Below are 25,497 nucleotides of genomic sequence, written 5' to 3'. Positions count from 1 at the left end.
GAACTTTATTAACTATTTAGTCATGTTTTAAAGATTCTTAGTGTTTTGATTAAGATCACATTGACTTTATGGATTCATTTAAATATAAATGATCGCTATTCAGTAGTGAATCTCCTCAGCTAGATGTTTTTTAACTATTCAAGTCTTCTTTCATGTCCCACAATAACATTTTAAAGCTTTCCTCATATAGCTCTTGTGTTTATATTGTTTTGTTCGCTTGGTTTTTATATTTTGGTTACTATTTTAACAATATTATTTTTTCTGTTTTATTTTATAATCTCTGTAGAAAGGACAACTATTGTTTTTTGAGATTAATTTTGTAACTTACTCCACTGTTTTTTCTTCACTTTTTTTCTTTAGTTTTTCAAGTACACAATGATTATCATCTCTAAATAATGAAAATATTGCCTCATTCTTCAAATATTTACACGTCTTATTTTGTTTTCTTACTTAAATGCATTGGCTTACTGCTGCAGAACGCTTAGCAGTAGCTGGGCCATTATTTGGGACCCTTGCCTGGTTCTTATACAGGATTGCCTTTACTATTACTTTGCTATGAACATTATTGCTGGCTTTGGAATTTACACATATATTATAATATCATGTTAGGAAATTATCCATCTCTTTCTATTTTCCTAGGATTTTTAAATTAGTAAAGAATGTCAAATTTTGTTTTATGCTTTGTAAGTATTATTTGATCTCATTTGACCAATTAATAGGACATGCTATTTTTGTAAATTCCCTAATATTACACTATTATTTCCCTGTGGAGATGAATCTAAATATGTTGTGGTGTATTCTTTTTAATGTACCACTAATTTCTATTTGTGAACTTGTTTATTTACTTATAAATGTAAATATGCTATTATAACATAAATATTTATTTATAACTTGCTTTTTTTGACTCAGCAATGTTTTGGTAATCTTTCTTATGTAGACATATTGATCTTTCCCTTTCTCTTTGTCTATTGCTTAAAATTTCATAGCACAAATAAATCATCACTGATATAATCATTCCTGTGTTGAAGGACATTCAAATTTTCCTTTTGGTTTTTTTATTTGGCTATTACTAACCATTATTGCTATTTCTAACAATGCTGCAATACAATCCTTACATGTATATTTAATTTACGTGCAGAGTTTGGAGGTGTGGGTGAGGATGATGCCTAGGAGTAGAATTCCTGAGTCATGAATTATGTGCATTTAAATAGGTATTGCCAAATTGACTTCTTAAGTGGCTCTAACAGTTCACACAGTCATTAGTAATAACTGTGATATCCATTCCCCACACCCATAACAAAGCTGATACCCTCAAGCAATTTTATATTTTATTAATCTCTGTAATAAAATTGGAAAATATCTTCATGAGGTTTAAATCTGCATTTTTTTCTTTGTGCTATGTTGTGAATTTCCCGTTCATGTTTTTTGCCCATTTTTGTATTAGGTTGTTTGTCTCTTTTGTATCAGTTTGAAGAGTTCCTTATAAGTTCTTTATTTTTATCTCTTTCCTGTTATATATTTTGCAGTTCTTTCCCCTTCCCCATTTTGTATTTTACCTTTTATGTTGTTTATGATGTCCTTTCTTATAAATATTACATGCTGTGTAGTCTTGGGGAAACTGCTGTACACTTGTGGGAGACTGACTATGAAAAAGACACATGACATCTTGGAATTACTGGGAAAATAGCTTTGGCCTAAAAGGATCTCAGGTCTCCAAATCAAATTCTGAGAACCACTGCTCTAAACCTTGACACAGCTTTGAAAATAATTACATATATTAAATTTATATAGAAATTTCCTTATTTTTAAAAATATTTATTTATTTTTTTAAGACAGCAAGCAGGGGAGGGGCAGGGAGAGGGAGACAGAGGATCCAAAGCCAGCTCTGTGCTGACAGCAGAGAGCCCAATGCAGGGCTTGAACATACAAACTGTGAGATCATGACATGAGCCGAAGTCTGATGCTTAACTGACTGAACTACACAGGCACCCCTCAAAATTTCCTTATTTGAATGTGCTATTTCCTGCAGTAACCCTGAACGATAACCTATCCTGTCTGGATACCAAAGGATAGTCTGAGGGTATGGAGGGAAGGCAGGGGAGTTAGGGATAGGAATAGGGAGGGAAGGATGAGGATGGGGTAGGGATAGAGATAGGAGGTAGGAAAGAAGGGAGGAAAGAGAGAGAGAGAGAGAGAGAGAGAGAGAGAGAGAGAGAGAGAAGTTCTATTTACACCCAGAGGCCAGAGCTGTTGCAAACCAATTTAGGATGCAGCCACATTAACAAAGACTAGGTAACGCTCTATAGTAGGCCAGAGGTGGCCCTGACATTCAGCTCTGAGTCCGACTCATTTCCTGTGTTATGGAGTCAAATGCCAGTAGGCTGAGGTGGCCTCATAGTAGAAGCTTAGTATGAATAATTGGGTCCAGGATGGGAAAGAGAAATGACAGATACATGTTAGGGACCCTAGCCAGGAGACAAGGAAACATTGAGTCATCTGGGGGCTTCTTTGGGCTCTGATTAGGATATGAGTGCATACTTGCTCACAATCTTAGCAGGCAAAGCAGATAGACAAAGGACATCTCTCCCAGAGCCGAAGAGGTAGATGACACTACCTTTGATGAATATGTAAAAGATGCATCCTTTCCCCAGTAACCCAGATACCTTCTTAGGAAGAGTAACAAGGGGAGAGAAACCTACCTAAGAGACAAACATTTTGCCCCAAGAAGACTGTAGGCATTTCCTAAAGAGACTGTCTAAATGATGGAATCTTAGTGATTGTTAAAATTGGGTTGGATATTTCATTATTTTTTCACCATTTAATTTGGTTGGATAGCATTACTCTAGAAGAAAACCAGATTAGTTACAGGAAACCTAAAGGAGCTATATTTTTCTGCCCATCTGCAAAGAAGTTAACAGGACTGATTTTTTATTCCAATACACTATTTGCAATGTCAAATTCTCCTTATAGTTCCTAGCCCTCTTGCCATATATCCAATCTCATTAGAGCACAGAAGTTGTATTTATAGATAGATGACAGTGTCCATAAATGGTGAGTGCCATTTTGTTTATTTATGGCAGCAATTTCTCTGCCTCAAATTCATTTCTTAACCCAAGGCTGGGGGAAATGTGCAGAGTTCCCAGGTGTTGCCATCCAGCCTGAGCCAAGGCTTTGCAATGCCAGTCTTGATGTCTTTGGAGTTGAGGCTATTGTGTGATGTATCCTGACAAAGACAAACATTTCTTGATATTGGAGTGGTTAAATTGTGCTTGGATCCAATCTGCTGAATCATATAATGGAATGAGAAATAGTTCCATGTACACTGGGAATGGTGGGGAGGAAGGGTGGTTCAAACCCTAAAAGATGTTGCCGTTTGTAATTATCTCACTGATCCCACCACTGATTTTATATGAGATCTGGGCCAAGTCCCCTCATACCTTAGTTTCTTAGGTGTTCTGTCAAAGGGGGAAAATAATACCTGTACTATCTGTGTAATTACATGGCTAGAATTTAGAGGTTTAACTGCGAATGGTAGCAGACATCAAGATTAAGAATAAACGAGGGCACCTGGGTGTCTCAGTTGGTTAAATGTCTGACTCTTGGTTTCAGCTCAGGTCATGATCTCACTGTTTGTGGGTTTGAGGCCTGCATTGGGCTCTGCACTGTCAATGCGGGATTCTCTCTCTTTCTCCCTCTTTCTCTCTGCCCCTCTCCTGCTCTTGCTCTCTCTCTCTCTCCCTCAAAATAAATAAACCTAAAAAAAAAGATTACAAATAAGCCTGGGGGATGGACTTACTGGTTACAAATCAGGATCTGAGAAATCTATTTTAGCCAAGGTAGTTTCACTGAAAGATTTTCTTCGTAAAATACATTATACTTGATTTTATTATTCCAAGGATGATTATACACATTTAGCTACTCCATCTTTCCTTCCGTTTTCCTGCCTCCCCTATGGGATTCAGACAGAAGGTCACCTCAGAATAAAACTCTACAAAAGTTTTTTCTAACTAGTTCTTTCTCTTGTATTCCCAATGCAGGCATTTTTAAAACAAAGCTTGCCAGAAAGGCTGCTGAAGTTTTAGGCACTGGTTTGAAATCAATAATGTGTATTTTTTAAATAACCACTTTATCTCAGAGAAAAATGTGTGAGTTAGGGGATTGGATTTGAAACAAACCAAAAACTGATTGCAACCTGGGAAAGCATCCTGTTAGGGGAAAATAGGGGAGCATTGTGATTGTAATTAGCAAAATGGCCAGATTTGAAATAACACAGCAAAGAGTAAAGATCTGCACTGTTTAGCATCCTCTCAGTGTTCTTATTTAAAAAAAAAAATTTATTGTTTATTTTTGAGAGAGAGAGAGAAAGAGAGAGAGCACATGCATGAGTGGGGGCGGGGCAGAGAGCGTGGGGGACACAGAAATCTGAAGCAGGCTCCAGGCTCTGAGCTGTCAGCACAGAGCCAAAACAGGGCTTGAACTCACAAACCAGGAGATCATGGCCTGAGCTGAAGTTGAACACTCAACTGAGGGAGCCACCTAGGCACCCCTCAGTGTTCTTATTATTAGTGAATATCAATGTGTCTTAATTCTGCTACTTGGTAACACTGAGCCAGTTCCTCTGGGTCTAATGCCCTACTGTTAATGAGGCATTCTGGGGAGATGTATTTGTTCTTCTGGTCTACAATGAGGATGTGTCAATCAGGACACACTGGGTTCTAGGAAACTTGTGGTAACTAGAATTCTAAAGATGTCTGCCCAGAGGTTCTTGTCCTTTTGTTATTCAATCAGATGCCAGTATTGGTATAAGTGTAAAGGGACTTTGTAGGTGTAATTAAGTTTTCCACTGCGATCACCTGAGCTCTTGATACAACAAACCAGCAAAAGAGTCAATAAGAGAGATTAGGCAGAAGTGGAGGTGGTTGAGATCTGAAATGTGAGAAGGACCTAGTCTGTCATTGTTGGCTTTGAAGATGAAAAGGGCCCTGAGCCAAGGAATGCAGGTAGTCTCTAGAAGCTAAGTATGACTCCTCGCCCCTGTTCCTGTGGACAGCCAGCAAGAAAACAGGGATCTCAGCCCTACAAGGGCATAGAACTTAATTCAGTCAACAATGTGAATGAGCTTAAAAGCAAATTCTTTACCAGGGCCTTCCTAAAGGAGCGCTTTATGTATTTTGGTCAACACTTGGGTTTCCGTCTTGTGAGGCCTGAAGCAGAGGAACCGTGAAGCGATGCTTTGACCAGATATCCGAATGACAAACACTGTGAGACCATAAATGGATATTTGTCTTGTTTTAGTTTAGTTTTTTTTCTTTTCAAATTTTTATTTAAATTCTCGTTAGTTAATAGTGGTTTCAGGAGTAGAATTTCAAAATTCCTCACTCATGTATAATACCCAGCCCTCATCATAACAAGTACTCTCCTTAATACCCATCATCCATCCAACCCATCCTCCACCACCTCCCCCATCACCCCTCAGTTTGTTATCTATCATTAAGAGTCTCTTATGGTTTGTTTTCTCTCTCTCTTTCCCCCTCTCATATGTTCATCTGTTTTGTTTCTTAAACTCCACATATGAATTAAATCATATGGTATTTGTCTTTCTCTGACTTATTTCACTTAGCATACTACCCTCTAGCACCATCCACATCATTGCAAATGGCAAGATTCCATTTTTTTTAAATGGCTGAGTAATATTCCAGTGTGTGGATACCATATCTTTTTTATCCATTCATCAGTTGATGGACATTTAGGCTCTTTCCATAGCTTGGCTATTGTTGATAATGTTTCTATAAACATCAGGGTACGTGTACCCCTCCAAATCTGTATTTTGTATCCTTTGGGTAAATATCTAGTAGTGTAATTGCTGGATCATAGGACAGCTCTATTTTTAACTTTTTGAGGAACCTCCATACTGTTTTCCAGAGTGGCTGCAACAGTTTACATTTCCACCAGCAGTGCAAGAGGGCTCCCTTTCTCCACGTCCTTGCTGACAACTGTTGTTTCTTGTGTTGTTAATTTTAGCCATTCTGACAGGTGTGAGGTGGTTTCTCATCGTGGTTTTGATTAGTATTTTCCTGATGATGAGTGATGTTGAGCATCTTTTCATGTGTCTGTTAGCCATCTGGATGTCTTCTTTGGAAAAGTGTCTACTCATGTCTTCTGCCCTTTTCTCAACTGGATTATTTGTTTTGGGATACTAACCCTTCATCAGATATGTCATTTGTAAATATCTTCTCCCTAAATGGGTATTTGTTTTAAGCAGTTAAATTTGTTATGACAGCAACAAAAAACCTAAAGCTCAGCTAAAACTGGCTAAAAATCTAGACAAATTAATTTACTACTTAATAATTATAGATGGATAACTACATAATAATAGGATCAGAATAAGGAAGGCCTCAAGGACTGACTGATTCTGTAGCACAATGACATCCAGAACTGAGGTCGGTTCTTCTCTGCCAACAATGGTGTTCCCTTCTTCCTCGGGTTCCTAGGGAGATGGGCAGCACTTCCACACATCTCACCAAACACGAAAACATGTGGATAAAGAAAAGAGATCAGTTAGTTTGTGCCTCCTCTTTATGAGTGAAGAAGCCCCTCAAATGACCACTCCTCCATGTCATACTCTGCTTGTTGTCACCCCAATTTCCACCTTCCCCCTCTTCTTCAATAATGAAACCCCAGATTTCTCAGCTGGACACATGACTGCCTAGAATCAAGATTTTGTGGTGAAGCATGGCCACATACCTGAGTTCTAAGTCCTGGGATATAAGAAGAGTTGGTAAGGAACTTTAAAGGTGGGGCATACTCTACCCTTTTCTCCTATTTACCTGCAGGTGAATGTAATGACTGGAGCCCCACTGCTTATGATGAAGTGTGAGTGACTTTGGGAATGTAGTCATATGTGGTGGAGCAATGAGGTAGGAATGCCAAACTCAATCTGAGTGACGGCTTTCAGACTTTTTTCTTTTCCCAAATTTTTATTTAAAATCCAGTTAGTTAATATACAGTGTAATATTAGTTTCAAGTACAGAACTTAGTGATTCAACATTTATATACAACACCAGGTACTCATCACAAGTGCCCTCTTAATCCCCATCATCTATTTAACGCATCCCCCTGCCTACCTCCCCTTGGGTAAACATTAGTTGGTTCTCTATAGTTAAGACAGTCTTCTTGAACATGTTGAAGTTTGTGTGTGTGTGTGTTACTTGCAGTGGAATCCAGTCCTAGGTAATGTACCCTTAGAGTTTCCAGGATTGGTTACAGATCTGACAAAAGGGATGAAATGACCATGATCAGCTGAGACTAATCTTCTAGAATGTAATGGATGCTGAGAAGCCCACCCTATTGAATACTTTAGAAGGCAAATCATAGGTGGAAACTCTGATTCTCAAGGGATCTCACTTTTAGGGGATTGATTGTAGGTTGGGGGATAAACTTTGTCTTTATAGCTCCCTATAAGAGAATTAATTGTATGGCCCAAAGGAATCTTGCTAGAGAACATTACTTTTATTCTCATTGAGTAGTCAAATTGGGAATTTCATTAGTGAAAGATTGAAATGTGCACATAATGTGTTTTAGTTTGGGTTCTGCCAGAAGCCAACTTAGTGACAAAGATTCAAACACAAGCAGTTTATTTGTGTGGTGGAGGGAGCAGTGTTAGGAGAGGAGGCATGTGAGACAGGAAAGAAAGGCAGCTGAGAAAGGGTATGTTATCAACCCAAATGGCACCAAAGGCACCAAAACTGGGGAAAAGATAGAATCCCTGCCTCTGAGTTATCCTACCTGATAGGATAGGATAGGGAGCTCAAAATATCTATACATCATCTCCTTGAATTCATTGGTTAAGAGCTATTCCAGGCACCGGGGGACGGTGTGGCAGAGAGATCAGACGCCCACCCTGAAGTGCTGAGACCCGACAGATAGGAGTAGGGCCCTAAAATCTTCTGTGACATCCTTTATGTTCAAAGGGGGCTATTTACATGCCTGTCCAGTAGTATCTGCCTTTGTGTATACCACTGAAAGTAGGACATCAGACCAGGAATGAGTAGATGGATTATATCCTACACTGGAGAATTGTTACAGAACCTTACATAATTTTTAAGCTGAAAGGGACCTTGAAGGGAAACAAATTCTATTTCTTCTTTTGCTAATGAAAACACTGAGGCTCTACGGGCTGCCTGTGGTTACAGAGCACTTAGGTGCAACACCAGGCAAATGCCCACGTCTTCTGACTTTGTGCCATATAGAACTGGCAATGGGAAGTGGGCAAGGAAGTCTTTTCTCTCTCCAAATCTCCAGTTAACCCCTTCTTCTCTTCTTTTATAAGGACAATTGATGTAAAAAAAAATTATGTTAAAGGCAGCTTCAGTACCCCCCCTCATCCATTCAAGCCACATGACACTCTTCCAACATAGAAATTCCAGAGCATCTCTTGGTCTAGGACCCTAGAATTTTTTACCACTCCGGTTTGGAAGAAAATAGGAAGTGACTTAGGTTAAACAAAGGTAACAGAAATAGCTTCTCTGAAGGTACTTCAACATTAAACTGCATTTGAGAACTGTCCAGAAAACTTTCAGGGAAGAAAAAGGCAAAAACTTGTTGACACCTGAACAGGGGTTTGGTCCATTGAGCTGACTGGATAGTCAGAAGGCATCTCAATAGGTGGAACTGTGATGACTGGGTTCTTGGTTTTTAAAGGTTTAAAATGCTTCTCTCCACACCGGCAGGGTTTTTCCATGTAAGTTGGAACAAGTCAGTCTCATAGCTTTTCTTGTTTTTGATTACAAAGTGATGATAACGCCTCTCTCGTAGACAGGCTTTACTCATCAAAAATGCTGCCTGCATTGGCTTTCAATTGGGTCCTTGTGTGGTGGGTCAGGCCAATAGGTATTATTATCCCCATTTTAGAGACTGATAGAAGACATGAGGGCATGAAGGCATCTGGCCCAATGCTGGGAGCTGGGACAGCAGCCAGGGCTCCACTGACAAGAGGGCTACTTAAGTGCCATTTAGTTGGCCTTTAACTCAATTAATCCCCAAAATGTTGTTTTTATGCTTGCATTTATGTCCTTGATCTCATCAAGTGGAAGTTGTGGTTCTGTCCAAGAGAGTCTTGTTGCTCACCCAAGGCAAGGACATGGATCAGTGCATCTTTTGAGGCCTTGTTCAATTATTTGATTCTCTTTATTTATGCGTACATTTTGAAATTAAAGAAGGGATGTGGCTTTGGAATCCCTAGACCTGGAATCTGCTAACTACTCAGTGACTGACCTTGCACAATCCTATCACATGCTTCAGACTTGGTTCCTTGGTCTACAAAATGGGGTTGCTGTGAGAATTACATATAGTAAATGATGAAAACTGTTAAGCATAATGCTGGGGTACTCCATGTCTAGACCATGGCTAGTCCTGTTGCTTCTGTCCTCCAAACTTCTTGTATCTAGAATTTAATTACTCACATCACTTCTCAGGTAAAGCTCAAAGCCACCCTTGTCCCTCCGGTACTATAATGAGTGACAGCTCTGATCTAAACTCTGTTTCTACCCATTCCCTTCCTCTACTTTACTGTCCACAAAATGAAATGACCACAATGAATCTTTTAAAATGCAAACTGGATTATAAAGAAACTCTACTCAAAGACTCCTAGTGGCTTCCCACCCACCCAAATCCAAAGTCCTCGCTGTTGGCCACAGAATCGTACACGATCTGGCCCTTAGCCGTCTCGGCAATTCTTCCCCTCTCATTAACCTCTTGCTTTCTCTGTTCTAGCTATTTTGTTTTCTTTGCCATATCTCAGGCTGAGCAAATTTTGTCCTCTGCCTCTTCATATTTAATGTTCCCTCTTCCTGGAAAAAATTTCCTTCAGATTCAGTACTTGGTTCACTCCCTCCCCTCCTTTCGGTTTGTGGTGAAATATTACCTTATCCATCACCTTCCCAACCTCCTGTATATCAATGTGTGATGCATCTATTAATTTCATATTAATTCAAGCAACAGATGCTCTATCAATGTTTAAGATGGGTAGTAAACTATAATAAAAAGAACAGCTAACATTTATTGAACTTATGCTATGTGCGATGAATTTGGTTTTCCCTGGTGGGTGGCCATCTATCTTCCTGGTATACTCTGTCGCCTGCAATAGATCTTAGCTCAGATGGTGCCTCCAGCAAGAAATCTTCCTTGATCAGTCAGGCCAGAAGTGATTCTTCACTCCTCCGTATTCCCTCAGTGATCAATTTGTACCATTCGCTTTCCCCTTGTGTTGTAGTTTTTGTACCTTCTCTTAAATACAAAAACTCATTGGACATATCTAGTGCAACTTTATATAATGCAAAATTTGTAGGACAACCTCTCATTTTATAATCCACTCTAGATAATTAGGAAAAGTTACATATGTGAGTTACATAGACATATTCAAGCTGTATAAATGAATCCACATTGACAGATAAGTGTTATGTGGGATGGATCATAGAGCCCAGAACCCAAAATCTGAGAGTATTTTCAGGGAAAATTAGATAGAGGAGAAAAATGAAAATATTAAACTATAAAAGTCAATTAGATGCATCATTAAAAGACTATGTAAGGTTGAATTGTGTGGAGTTATCTCCATAGGTCCACAACGCCATGTCATCATATAAATATGACAAGTTGGCATATTTATCAAGAGTTTTGGTAAGAAGTGGTGGTCATTTCTTCTTAATTCTCTCCAATGATTTTGTACTTCTTACTTTCTGTATGCTTTTGTTCACCACGTCCTAGAAAAATTAGTAACAAAATAATGTCCCCGTGTTATAGAGAAGACTTCTGTATACTGCCGTTCTTTTTGGACTATTGTGGTAGCTCTATAGTGAGGTAATATTTTGTGGTTGTGGCATTTTAAGCGTCACTATCATGTGTGGAAAAGCCTCAGGCATTGAGCTAAGTCCTTTTCCACTTAATTCCTAAAACTCCCTATGGGGTTCTTGTTTAAAAACTCTCTAATGGCTCCCCATTTCACTTACAGGAACCTCAGACTCTTCCTGTGGCTATGGGACCCATCCACCAGGATCCTGTCCATTTCTTCCACTCCATCTCTCACCAACTCTGCTCACTTTGCTCCTTTCTATATGCACTGGTCTCCACCTTCCTTGAACTTGCCTAGCCAAGCTGCTTCCTGCCTGGGGCCCTTGCAACTGCTGTTCCTTCTGCCTGGAAGGCTGTAGTCAGATCTTTCAGTGGCTATCTCTCTGTCCTCAGTAAGTCTCAATTCAAATTTTAGTTTCTCAATAGACTTTTAGTTTAAAAAAAACAAATAAGCCCCACAACCCTTTGTAGGGGGTAGTCAGCTTCAGGAATAAAAAATACAAAATACCCAGTTGAACCTGAATTTCAGATAAACAACTAAAGGTATTTTAGCAAGTCTTGTACAATATTTGGGACATATCTATACTCAAAAATTGTCTGCAATTTAACTTTAACTGGATGTCCTACAGTTTATTTGGTAACCCTTCCTCCTTAGCCACCCTGTTATGGTAACCTGTTTTATTTTCTCCGTGGGACTTTTCACTATTAGAAATTCTGTTCACTGTTTGACTCTCCTACTGGAAGATGGGCTCCATGAGGTCGAGGGCTTGTCTGCCTTGTTCGCGGCTTCATCCCCAGAACCTACTGCATTGCTTGGAACAGAGTAGGTGCTCGGTAAATGTGTTAAGTACTTGTTATAAAGGGGAAAAAAAATAAAGAAGACGACTAAAAAGCTTAGAGGGGTTGGTAAGACCTTGAGAGCATATTGCTAGCTAGAGGAGACTGGAATCAGCACAGTGCCAAAGCTCAGAGAACTCTTCCATGTTTTCCACGTTTAGTGGTGCAAAGGACAATGGAGGAGGGAAGGGACAAGGTGTCACCTGCGTTTCAAGAGGCTCACTTAACAGAATCAGAAGACCCTTGGATCAGTAGATTCAGACTGACTCATTCAGACTGAATGAGCTAAACAAAACCTTTTCCATTTGCCTTGCACGAAAGCAAGATTCTCTGGGTTTGGAATAGTGTCAGAGGCAGTGGGCATCCTCTCATTTCGTCCACCAACAACTCCCTGCAACTTTAGGGCTGGCTAATTTATGGTCAGACTCCGGAAACCTCTAGACCCGAACCACAAAAGGAACTACCGGTGTACACGCAAATAGAGAGCAAGGGGGATGGAAGGGATGAAGTCAAGACAGAAGAAATCAAACTCTTGTTGGATGCAGGTCACAATACGGGGCGGAAGCAGCGGTCTTCAAGCCCAGAATTCGGTCAGGTTCACTCTCGATAAGGGCGTTCTGTGCCCCACACGACCCACCCAGGGCGCATAATCTTTTCTCCAGCTCACTTCATTGGACCCAGACACTAGTCGGCGGGCGCGTCCAGCCGCCGGCCCAAAGAGAGCTGCGCGGGGGAGCTGTGGCCAGATTCTGGGGAGCAACCTGGCGCCAGTCCCTACTCAGCTCCACCCGGCTCTCGCCTGCCCACCCTCCCACCCAGGAACTGGAGGATGGTCCGGGGTGCTCCTGTGCGGCTGCTGGTCGCAGTTGTCTTCAGCCCGATCCGCCCTGCTGTGCGAGTCGCGCGCGCGCCCAGTTGGGAAGCAGCCGCCCCCGCCGCTGACAGGTGCTGCCCTGAGGGCTCAGGGTGCGGTCCTTGGCGCAGCTGGACGCGCACGCTCGGGTGCGTGTAGCTTCCCCAGCCCAAAGCCGGCGAGGAGAGGAAGCCAGGGCGCGGCCTTGGGGAGTCCAGGGGACTGGAGCTGCGCAGCTCTGAGCCAGAAACTTTGCAGGCTCGGCGGCCGGGATTCGGTGACAGCGCCAGCCCACACCGGCAGGTGCGGGAGGAAGAGGCGGCGCCGGAGTCTGGCGGCCGAAGAACCTTGGCGGCGGCCGCGTCTTTCCCCCGAGCTGTCCTGAAGCCGCCGGGCACTCCCGGCTTCTGCTGCTGCGCCCGCCGCCGCCGCCGCCACCGCGGGGCTCCGGGAGGAGGTGCAGCCGGAGAGGGCGGAGGAGAAGAAGGAGGAGGAGGAGGAGGAGTGGAAAGGAGGAGCAGGGGGTGGAGGATGGAGCCCCGGGCAGCCGCGGCGGGCTCGCCCGAGCCTGCGGCGGCGTCCTCCTCCTTCCAGGCCCGGCTCTGGAAGAACCTGCAGCTGGGGGTGGGCAAGAGCAAGGGCGGCGGGGGCGGGCGCGCAGGGGTCCCAGAGCGCCGCACTGCGGACACCCCATCGCCGTCCCCGCCACCCCCGGGGGGCAGGCGGGACGCACTGGCCGGCGTGGGTGGCGCGGGCAGCAGGTGGAGCGGCTTCAAGAAACGGAAGCAAGTGCTGGACCGCGTCTTCTCCTCCTCCCAGCCCAACCTGTGCTGCTCCTCGCCGGAGCCTCTTGAGCCCGGCGGCGCCGGCAGAACCGAGCAGGGGTCCACCTTGCGCCGCCGGATCCGTGAGCATTTGCTCCCAGCGGGAAGGGGACCGGCGACAACCGCCGCGGGAGCAGCGGGAGTGACGCCTCCTGGCGGACGGTCCCCGGACTCAGCTCCCTCTTCATCCTCAGCCTCATCCTCCCTGTCCTCCTCGCCCCAGCCTCCCGCGAGGGGAGACCGCGCCCGAGATGAGGGGGCACGGCGTCGGGGCCCCGAGGCGCACTTGTGCCATCAGAAGAGTTCCTCCCTGCCCGGCACCGCCTGCCTGGAGCAGCTGCTGGAACCGCCGCCGCCTCCTGCAGAACCAGCTGAGAGCCCAGTGCAGCCGCGGACCCCGGAGAAGGGCGAGGAGCTCGGCAGCAACCAGGTGAGTGAAGGTTGTGCGAGGCCGGAGACAGGTGCGCCTGGCCACGCCTCCGGCTTGGGGCAGTAGCTACCCCTGGCGTTGCAGCGGTGTGTGTGTGGGGGGGGGGGGGGTGCTACCAAGTAAATCCACAGGGAAAAGGAAACATTCCCGCTCCCGCTTTGTAAAGATACAGCTCTGACTTGCACCCTGACATTACTTTTGGAAGAAATAACACCTACTGCCAGAAGCCGGGTAGCTTTATGAATCGCTATGAAAGTGGAAGTATTAATAGTAGCCAAATAAGAGAGGAATAAAGTTAGACGAAAAGTGGGTACTTTTTGGAGGTCTAAGGGCTGTCTAGCGAAGTCTCACCTTCTCTAAAGAAAAACAAATCCAGCAATTAAAAAAAAAAAAATTACAACCCTGTATGACGGTAAGGAGGGGCCAGCACTTGAAACAATAAGGACTTGCAGGAAGGAATAGCAATAAGGAGAGGTGAATTATTGGCAAACGTGAGGTCCTTTATTGGGGAAACCCTTAAAGCAAGTCTGTCCGTATTTTTGCACTCGCTTCTTAAAAGTACTCGCTGCCAAGAGATCGCTGCCCAACAAGTGGACAGAGTGAGCGCCTCATCTGAGTCACTCAAATAGATTCCTGTGGCCTTTTCTAACTTTCAGTATTCACCTGAAGCAGTTGCGTTTAAGTATGTTGCCTCTTTGGTTAGGCAAGAGTTAAGTGTGGTCCGACCAGAGTCAAGTAAAAATGAACGTAGGATCCATAAGGCATTTCCCCAGCAGCTGCTTTCATTGCCTCGGTTTTGTAGAGGAGATGCGCACCTTTGGTAAATACTTAGAAATTGTGTTAATGTTAGCAAATATTTTAAAAGTTACAGTCCATCAGTGACGTAAAGGACTCTTTTCTTTCAATACATCATAGTTTATTTAATTCTCATTATTTCGAACCTGATTGTTAGGTTAGTTAATCTTTAAAGGTTAATCTTTAATTAGCTGCAAGTTTGAACTACAAAAAACATAACGACATGTTTTGAACGGTAAGATGTGGGAATACATGGGATATCAGTTGAAAATTTTTATGGTTTATTAGCTAATTAGTGTAATTTCAGAAAACCAGAATACAGGTGGGTAACCTGATGTTATTGATGTTGTAGAAAACATCTCACGTTCTAGAAAAAGATTGTAGTCATTCTCAGAAGGTAACATTGACAGTCTCACTAACTCTACTTTTCCTTTTATCTTGAAAGAGAATTGAATAGAACTCCTGGTTTTGGTTCCTAAAATAAAACAAAATGTGGTTTTAAAAGAATGTGTTAAATTCAGTGTAGATGAATATTATATATATTGAAAGAATTTACTTTTGAATGTGTACATATCCGAACATATAAGAATTTTAGAGATGGGGTACTGTTTACATTTGTTTTTATTGACTTCTATGATCAAGAATAATCAAACAACAAACAATTGAGTTATTTTGAAGGTAGATACATTACTGCAAATGTTAACTTACTAAATTACTTTGCAGTTCACTGAACCAAAATTTTCAAAGCAAAAGCAGAGAATTCTGAATTAATCTTTGTTAGTTTTTATGAAAAAATTTTCTGAAGCTATCAATCTTTTAGAAAACTGCTATGTAAACATGAATTTTGTATACAAACGACCTAAGCCTATTTTGGAGAATGTACTAAACTAACATTATTGTATGTACCTTTACCATATGTATGTACCTTTACATACATATTGTATGTACAACATTGTGTGTAACTTTACCATATGCTGGGCACTTACAGCCTTCCATGATTTAATGATCCCAGCAGTCCTGCATGACCGAAGTTCTTGTTGCCATTTTATGGAATAGGAAACCAATGCTCAGATAAATTTAATAGCCTTTCCAGAGTCACATGGTCAATAAATGATAGAGGTGTTGTACTGAAATTCTCCAGAATTTTTTACATTACTACAGCTACCCTTGACAACTTTTAGAGCTTGTCGTGTTTCTGGGATGACTTCAGTCCTCTGATTAATGCTTGCAAGTTTACATACAGTCTGGATTTTCTTTCCCCTCCCTAGAATCAGTTCTATGATGTATTCACTATATCAATTTTTTTTTCTGTGATACATTATTGTATAACTATTATATCACATTTACAAGTGACATTATTAATCATACCATCTATGATTCTAAAGCTTTTTTGTTACAAGGAATCAGCATTTCAGTGAAGATGTAAAATGAATAACAAAGCTAAAATACCTTTCACAGAATGTGTGAAAGATGGGTTGTAGGCAGAACAGTAGCCCCTAGGGTCCTGTTTGATGTCACACACAGTCCCAGGGAGAGGCACCATTGTTGGTTCCCTGCATGTGCTGCTCGTGGAGTCTGTTCCTTGAGAAGTGGACAGTTTTCCACTCGGAGTCACAAATGTGGCTTTCAGCACTAGCTCACCAGTGCAGACGCAGGATCCCTCGGTCCTCTCATGGCCCCTCTGCCCAATAATTTCTCAAGCCTGGCTGGCTCACCCTGTGATGAGGAAGAGGAAGAAATCGAATTGGAAGCTGAAACTAGAAGAGGACTCTTGAAAGTGTCCAGGAGTAGGCTATGCTGTGCGGTGCCCTTCTGAGCTTCCTGCATCTCTCAGAGGGATTGCCTTGCCCCCCCCCCCCCCCCCCAGCCCCTGGCCTCAGAAGATACTTGGGTTGAGGGAGGGATATGTACCATATGCAGATTCCTGTTCTATTCACAGTCCCAGAGAGGCACACAGGAAGGAAAAGACAATAAAAGCATTACATACATCTTCAGATTGACTAAATAAAAAGAACTTTCTTTTAAAGAAGAAAGAAAATTCATTGCAAAAATCATGCAAGTGTCTCGATTTTTCTCTTGTTCTCTGCTTGATCCTGGCATCAACCATGTTCTCCAACACACTTCCTACCTCTCTGCTTCTCCCTCCAGCTCAGCATGAGGCCACAACAACATATGTGCATAAGCTCTGACTCTGGGGGGGGGGGGGGAATGTTAAAAAAAAAAAAAAGCGGGGAGGGGAGGAGAAAGAAAGAAGGAAAGAAAAAAGAAAAAGAAAAAAATCAGTTTGGACTGCTGGGGGAGAGAGGTTTGGAAGTCATTGATGTACAATGTTTAAAACTGAGCATACTGTGCTACCCGCCCCACCCCTCCCCCCCTCGCCATGCCCCAGCCTGCCCTCTTTCTGCTGTGTGCTCTTTAGCGAAATATACCTTTGAAAAACACTTTAACAGACTTAATAATGCCTTGTTGTTGGGGCATGGGCATTATTTAAAATGTTCTGCTCTGAGAAAAAGAAAAAAAAACATTTCTTCCCACTGACTCTGGTTCACGTGCTGGGCCATATTGTCATACCAGATGCATTTCATTTTCTGCAACACAGTTGGGAAAGATGCTTTCTCAATTTGTGTGCATATCAAAAATATGCCAATTTTATGTATTCTGTCTTGATGAGTTACTAAAATTACATTTTGCTAGAATCAGGAAGCCAGTATTTTAAGATAAAGAGTGAAGAATGAGTATGTCACATTTTTTTAGTGCTTTAACAAAAGCATGAAGTTTATGAATGTTAAACTCTTATTGTTTTTCTTTTAAATTCATTTTGTTAAAATTGTTTTCATTGAGAAGTAAAAAAAAATTTTTTGTAAAAAAAGTGGCTAAAGTACTCAGGGTATGATAGGAATGTTTCAAAACATAGTAAGAAGAATATTCATTCATTGGGGTAAAATTCCTAAAATACATCTGTAAGCCCCAACGAAAAGTAGAAAAATATTTTCTAAGATGAGATCTGTACATGAAGTGCATCTTGCTTTGTTTATTATCCGACCTTTTAGAGAAAGCTTGTATTTTCAAAAATGATTTAAAATGTGGTTTGGGTTAATTTTTATTATCTATTTTCCAAGTGTCTTTAATATTACTTCAAAGAACATAAGTTAATCTTGGGGAAGACACAAGTCTAAAAAAAAATGCAATTCCTAACGTAAATGACTTAAAATCACCAAAAAAACTAATATTCTCAAGAACAAGCCCCAAAAGCGATGTTAATGGCTTTTTCAAAATGAGAGAGGCAAGATGAGATCTTAGGACATTTTGGAGCAAGGCATGAAGTTTGATGTGTGATAGCATCCTGGAAATATGCTGTGATCATCACATTATTCCAGAGGAATGGAATGAACAGAGTGACACGTTTACTCTGGAGTGGAATTATTTTCCCATGACCTTTACGTTCTATATTGTGTATCTGGCAAACTTGAGTACAGCTATGAATCTTGTACAAGTGGTAGTGTTATCAGGTAGATATTTTATGAACTCAGAAAACACTAGCAATGGCTGTGTAAGTTGTTATTATTGAGCAGATATTAAAGTCTTGCCACTGGCACCAATACAAATAAGTGGGTTGTTGAAGAAAAATTCACAGGGAACTTTGCTGGTCCTTCTCATTTAAGGTGTAAATTCATTTACTTGCACTGGTGGGGAACATAGCCACAAATGAACCCAGGCAGTACAGGTGACCTCACAATTTCACAGAGTAATGAAAAAATCATATTACTTTTGGCAAGTATGCGTGCGTTACCCTGGAAAAGCAAAGTAAATACTTAGAGGGATAAAATAGGATTAATAGATTCATAAAGGTAACAGGACAAGCACTCCTTTTTTCTCTTGCCCTGACTTTGGAAATAAGGGATGATTTCACAAAATTAAAGATTAATAATATATCTTCTGTAACTCAAAGAAACATGTAGCATGGTTTCTTGGCTCAGGATGATTATCAAAACGTTTGTTAGCTCTAGATTGGTGAAGAGTAAATAGTTTGTCTAGATAACATTGCAAGCATTGACGAAATCTGCATATTCAGAAGTTAGGGTCATGAGTTTTTTGTTTTTTGTTTTTTTTTGTTAATTCATAGCTATTTGCAGTGTCATAGACATGTTTTAGATAAGCAGAAATTAATTTTTTGAAATGTGAAGCTTTTTTGTTTTGACTTTTTTTTTTTTTTGCTGGAAATCTTAACTAAAAATGATGTATTTCCTTGCCTGACTAAGCCAAGAGTCCTAAATAAAATCTCTTAGTAATTGAGGGCTATTGTTTCAATACTGGCTTTTTTGTTTGTTTCATGTGGATGAAGTAGTAAATACTGTTCTAGAGCTTGCTTTAGACACAGTTGTTTGTTTCCATAAAATTACTATATAAAGCATATCTATTTAGGACAAGTTCATCTTTCTATAAAGTTAATTACTGACAGGTGTGAGGCACACTTCCTCATGTCATTTTTTCAGTTGCCAAATATTTGCTACTATTTTTATTTGTGAATTTTGATTTGTTGGAAGCATTGACAACATGCATTTTTTTCCCGTGTGATTAACTTTATGTGCCATTTTGCTTTCTTTGTCATCATCAAACTTTTCTTCTTACACTGCTTTTTATAAATGAGATGTGCAAAGTGATTCCTATCCCTCAATAATTGAAGATTTTATGCAAATAGTTTCCTCCTCCAATGTATACCAGTTTCTTATATTAAAATTTTATTTTTCGGCAGAATATCAGGCCATGATTTTCCTCATGTCTCCAAATACTTGTATTTAACATTAATCTGAATGCAAGTGATGCAAAAAAACCCTATATTTTCAACGTAATGAGGTTTGAAAGTCCTGCATACTTGCCTTTGAAAGTCTTGCCTTGTTGAGAGAACAATTTTCCTGTGAAGTCTCTTGAGATAGTTTATACCAGCCTTATTTCCCATCCTTTTGGGTCCTAGTGAATCTGGAAAAATTACAACACATGATAGACAAATGGATCTCTGGATGTGTTGGGGCCAGTACATTCTCTTAATCCCACAGGTTTTATTCAGTGCGGCCCTGTCAGTATTAGCAACTGACCCTATTTTGCTTAAGCCTGAGCTACCTTCATCAGCATGCTAGAGTAGAATTTGGCAAGCCTTGGTACAATTGACCTATCTAATCAGCATTGTAGAGGGAAGATTTCAAGTGCTTGCTGAGTGAATGAAGGGATGAATGGATGGCACAGAGCTATTCAGAAGAAATTCTCTGGAAAAGTTCCAAAATCACTTATAGTTGTGTAATGATGTTCCTGCCTTCTTGTTTCCAAGTCCTTTTAAGCCTGACAGATGTATTTGACTTTCCCTCTTCCCCTGGCTTTTCTCAACCCCTACTTTAATAATTCTTATTCATGTCTGTGGGTGTGAAAGGAGGACACGATACCTACTTAAATGGCTGCCATGTTGTATTTGCATGGAGGATGGAGGAGTGATTCTTACTTCTGAGGTCTCTGGCTCAGGGATGCATTTCTTGGTGCCAGTCTCTGACTTGGGGTATCCCCTTTTGCATCCAGGTCTCCTTGTCTGGCCTCTCATGTTGCTTCCCCCGTCTGGATTTCCAATACCTGCTGACATAGTCTCACTCACTTATGATCTCTAAGTCTTGAACTTTGCTTAGATTTTAGCTCAAGATACTTTCCTGCCTGCTTCACTGCCACTTCTCTTCAAACTCATCCCCTTGAACTAGATTAAAATCCCAGTCTTGACCAAGAATCCTGTCCTTAGTGGCCTGGCCCATTCTGTTGGTTCTTGAATGCCAAGTGGGTAAACTCGGGTTCAGACATTTGGTCAGTTGCTTTTCATAGTGACCACACGTCTAATGCTGAACCTACTAATAAAACACTAAAGCCTTCCTCCAGAAAATCTGCATTGCCAGTTAATTACATTTGATGATAAATGGCATCTCTTCCCTTGGAGCACTAGACTATAGCTGAACTTTTTGGGGAGCACTCTTCAATGTCTCTATGATCCTACTTCCTTCCCTCCTATTTTTGAAGTCCTCACAATGCTTACTCTCTAATATCATCACCCTTTGCCTCATTCCTGCCTGGTTTCTTTTTTTCCCTTAAAATTCTCTCCCCCTCTCTCTGCTTGCAAGGTGATTTTTTTTCTGATGGATTATTAAGCATCTGGAGCTGTGCTGTCTCAGAAGCAGCCACTAGTCACATGTGGCTCTTGAATGCTAGAAATGTGGCTAGTTTGAACTGAGGTGCACTCTAAGTGTAAGATGCACCCTGGATTGTGAAGCCTTAGCACAGAGAAAAGAGGTACAATATCTCATTACTAATTTTTTACGGTGCTTGTACACCAAAATAATATTTTGGATATGTTGAATTAAATAGAATATATTATTAAAGTTAACTATACCACTTCCTTTCTATTTTTTAAAAGTATGACTATCAGAATATTTAAAATTATGTATGTTGCTCACATTTTCATTTCTGTTAGACAGCACTGATCTAGAGCAGGGATTCAAACTTCACTGCCTACAGGGGCCATCAGAGGAAAGAAAATGAGCATAGAGGGTTTGATGGGGTCCATGGTGAACCAGGGAGCCCTTTACCCCATTGAAGGGCAACTGCTTTTCAGTGTCAACTGATTATTATCATACGGTGATAGAAGCAGTGTCACCAAAGTTTCTGGATTTTTTAAAATGTTTATTTTTGAGAGAGAGAAAGAGGAGAGAGAGAGAGAGAGCGAGCAGGGGAGGGGCGGAGAGACAGGGAGACAGAGAATCCCAAGCAGGCCCCAGATTGTCAGCGCAGAGCTAGACTTGGGGCTTGATGCCACCAAGGGTAAAGTCATATCCTGAGTCAGATGCTTAACCAGCTGAGCCACACAGGCACCCCTGGATTCTTTAATACAAGCCAAATGTCTGGGAGCACCTGGGTGGCTCGGTTGGCTAAGCGCCAGACTTCGGTTCAGGTCATGATCTTGCGGTCCATGAGTTCGAGCCCCGCGTCGGGCTCTGTGCTGACAGCTAAGAGCCTGGAGCCTGCTTCAGATTCTGTGTCTCCTCTCTTTCTGCCCCTCCCCAGCTTGTGCTCTGTCTCTCTCTATCTCAAAGATAAACAAAATTTTTTTTTTTAATCTGGATTTTCATGTGAAATCTCCAGATTCTTGAATTTTTGGAAAATTTTTTGAAAAAAATTTTTTTTAACTACAGGCCAAATAAAATATATTTCTGGGTTGAATTTAGCTATCAGTTTGAACTGCCGGCTCAGACAGCTCATGTCAGATTTCTCCTCTCTTCTCCCAGTGCCAGGCATAGGTTACCTGGGGCATAGTATGAGTCAATGCATTTTACAAAATAATGGAATCAGGCATGGTGGAATTGAAGCAGAACTCAGTTGGCTGAGGGGTGTGTGGAAAGGAGCTGGGGATGGGGCAAGAAGCCGAGCAGTTTGACTCCGTAGGGGATAAAAGCGGTAGCAGGAGAACAAGAACAGTGTTGGGATGGGGTCTCCTGAAGATTTTTGGTTTTTTAATCGGTATCACCTGAGCGGCTGGTGAGTAGGAAGGAGCCTGCGGAGAGGGAGAGGCCGAAGATTAAGAACAGAGGGATAAATGAAGGGGTGAGGTGCCTCAGGGCATGGGTCAGCGTGGGCCCCAGAGCTGAGGGGAAGTGGTAGCCTCAGCCAGGAGAAGGGTTCTTCTTCCAGTGCAAACGGAAGGAGACACTGTGGGCCTGGGTGCAGGTCAGCAGGAGGTTTGGTGTCCGTAGTTCAAGAGTGCTCCCCCCCCCCCCCCCCCCCCCCCCCCGCCCCGACCTCTTCTGCCTTGTTTTGGAGTGTGGTTAGGATTTGGACACAAGGAGATAGGGGAAAGAATGCTGCCGCAGGCACAGAGACGAGGGAGTGTGCTGTGTGGTCAAAACACAGAGTCAGTAGTGCGACCAAGGCCTAAGTTTCCACAGGGAGGGTGCTGGGAAGTAAAAGTGAAAAGGAAGGTGTGGCCAGACTGTTGGGACTGAGGAGCGCCTCTGGGAAGCAGCAGTCCTGGGGACCCTGGAGGTGTATGAGCAGGGGGTAGGGTCAAGTGAGAATCAGAAGTGAGTAGTTAGAGGCAGAGGCCACAACAGTCCCAGTGGGAGCCTGAAGCTGGGCAGTGACCTGACCTTAGGGATGAAAAGACAGAAATACTTGAAACACCGGCTATTTGGCTGAAACTTCAAGGAAAGGGAGAGTGGAAGGGAATCAATCACAGGATGTTTTCCCCTTTACTTATGTCTTTGGTTTTTCCTGGTTCTGTTAAAAAATGCTTTTAATAGGGTGCCTGGGTGGCTCAATTGGTTAAGTGTCCCACTTGAATTCAGCTCAGGCATGAACACATGGTTCCCTGGGACTGAGTCCTGCATCGGGCTGTGCTGAGACTGTGGAGCCTGCTTAGGATTCTCTCTCTCTGCTGCTGCTATTCCTCCCCCCCCCCAACATAAATGAATAAACATTAAAAAAAAGGTTTCTATTGAAAAGTCTCTTTCTTGGGAAGAGAGAAGGAGGTTTGAGTTTTGAATTTGCATTTATGCAGAATGGTTGAAGTTTCCAGGCTCCTGAGTGCCAGATTGTCACGTATTTACTGTAGTAGCTCATATTCTTTATAGTTATTTTGGATTCTTCCTAAATAAAATAGTTCTCCTTTTCTCTGCAGCATCAGACATTGAAAGTAGTGTTAATGGAGCAAAAGAAAGGTCAAAACATGTGTGTTAAGCAAAATAAGGTAAAGAAAGAAAACCTTCCACATGACTGTGTCTCATAGATTCGTATGGCACTGATGTCAGAGTGGTTAAATACTTGGAGATATAGTTATAATGAAAAGTTTTAGAATCCGTGGGCTCGCTTGGAAATTTTCATTCTTGAGGCATTGTGCTTCAAACGTATTAAAATATGCTTTCTCTCTCAGATGAAAGATTGATCCATGCATGGCAAATGATCAATTTCTGAAAATTGCAGATAGGTATTTTCTCAAAATAGAAACCATATTCTATTTAGACCCTTAAGCCATGTTTGACTCATGTTCTTTTATTGAAGTGTAAAATAGCTTTTGATAACAAAAAATTCAGCGTTTCTATAGTTGCTTTTGAATAGTATTTTCACCACACCAAATTAGAAGTCTGAGTGTTTTCCAAAATATCTTTTGAGATGGGAACAGATTTTGGAGAGAAGCTCACTGTCACTACAGAGCTGTTGCCAAGCCTCATGCTCCCTAGAAGTGGGAACATCCTGAATCAGCATGCACCCCTCTCCTGCCCCCCCACCCCCACCATGTCTCCTGGCTGAGAGCAGGCATGGGCTGCGCCTTCCCCTTCTCCTTTCTTTGTTTCCTTCTGCTTTTAAAAAGAACCTGCAGGTGAGGGACAGGAATGGGGTGCAGCTGAGGTTGTGACCTGGCCTTGCATACATGCTAATTTGACTCAGTAGTTTCAGGTAAAAAACCACTTACCCAACCATTTAGGTCATCGCCCCTCAACCCCTTTCTGCTCCCTTTGGCCCCCTAGGCAGCACTGCTTTACTCTAGACTCAGGCTGGTACTTTTGTGACTCTCTGGCCTGCTCTGTGGGGATCAGCCCAGTGAGACAGGGAGCCAAGCAAAGATGGAGGGAAGCCTGCATTTTGCAGTTTCCCAGGCCCCAGGCCGTCAGCTTCTTTTCAAGGAAGATGGAGCTTTGTAACATGATCTATCTATTCCTTTCTGCCTGACACTTTTACTTTCTCTGCCTTCACCATTTTTTCTCCCTGGGTATCCAGAACAGGAGGAAGAACTATATGGAACTTACCAGGAGGAGATTTTTGTATCTTGGGTTACCAACCATGGGTAGTCTGTTTACCTCTCCCGGGACTTTCCAGGTGGTATATTATATGGGTCTTGGCTCTTCATTCTGTGCCCTGCTGCCACCTGCCTTTCAGCGATTTCACTTCTCTCTTTCTGGGAACATGGGAAGGGAAAATTTAAAAAAAAAAAAGGAAACTCAGGCACTTTTTTGTTTTAATTAGAAGCTTTTATAATTTTGTTCATGGTGAGGTTCAATACTTAGCTCCTATTATGTTTTGACATTTTGTATTGCTTTGACGTGGGCTGTACACACATATACACGCACACATACATGCACGCACAATTATGCCTTTACCAGGTATGTTTTATACAGACACCTATTCTTTCACACATGTGCTATTTTCCCCTGGAGTCAAAGGTGACCACAACTCCAATATTCTTCTACTTCTAAATTTAATGTGATAGTACTAAATTTCAATTTTCAATATCAATTTCAATGATAACTTTGTCTTTGCAACTGGTTTAAGTCTGTGTAGGCAAAGTAGTTGTACAAGAACTTGCTCAGCCAAAGGAAGATAAGAAAAACCAATCAGAAGATAGTTTTCGTGGTTTATTATGGGGTGTGTTCTACAAACAGAATGAGTAACTTATTTTTTTTAATTAAAAAAATTTTTAACATTTATTTATTTATTTATTTATTTATTTATTTTCGAGAGACAGTGAGAGAGAGAGAGAGAGGGCACGAGTGGGAGATGGGCAGAGAGAGAAGGAGACACAGAATCCCAAGAAGGCTCCAGGCTCTGAGCTGTCAGCGCAGGGCTTGAACCCATGAACTGTGAGATCGTGACCTGAGCTGAAGTCAGGCACTTAACTGACTGAGCCACCCAGGTACCCCAGTAATTTCATTTTGAATTTGAATGAATGTATAAGGAATGCCTTCAGCAGAACAATTATTCTTTCATAAGTAGCCATCTTATTTATGGCAACCGTAGAAAAGATATCATTGAATTATTCCCTTCATCCTTTGAAACCTAGAAGTCACAATGACCAATATCTAGCATTAGTATTTTCAAGCCTGACCTGGCTTAACCCT

General features: G+C 41.8%; 1 protein-coding gene across 18 annotated transcripts in view; it reads left to right on the top strand.

The window, feature by feature from the left end:
- The first annotated feature begins 12,625 nt into the window (after window positions 1–12,625).
- MCTP1 (multiple C2 and transmembrane domain containing 1) overlaps window positions 12,626–25,497 on the top strand; it is a 520,292-nt gene continuing 507,420 nt past the window's right edge. For 4 of the 18 annotated variants that reach the window (XM_045040217.1, XM_023258502.2, XM_023258504.2 and 1 more), the window contains exon 1: window positions 12,635–13,789. In XM_045040217.1, the coding sequence (XP_044896152.1) occupies window positions 13,067–13,789 (723 nt within the window). In that variant the 5' untranslated portion in view covers window positions 12,635–13,066. Of the gene's footprint in view, window positions 13,790–25,497 lie in introns of all 18 variants that reach the window. The other 14 variants (XM_045040175.1, XM_045040194.1, XM_045040196.1 and 11 more) reach the window with 10 other exon arrangements.

Source organism: Felis catus, chromosome A1, assembly GCF_018350175.1.
Source record: "Felis catus isolate Fca126 chromosome A1, F.catus_Fca126_mat1.0, whole genome shotgun sequence".
NCBI lineage: Eukaryota > Metazoa > Chordata > Mammalia > Carnivora > Felidae > Felis > Felis catus.
This window is presented reverse-complemented; position numbering and strand designations above follow the sequence as displayed.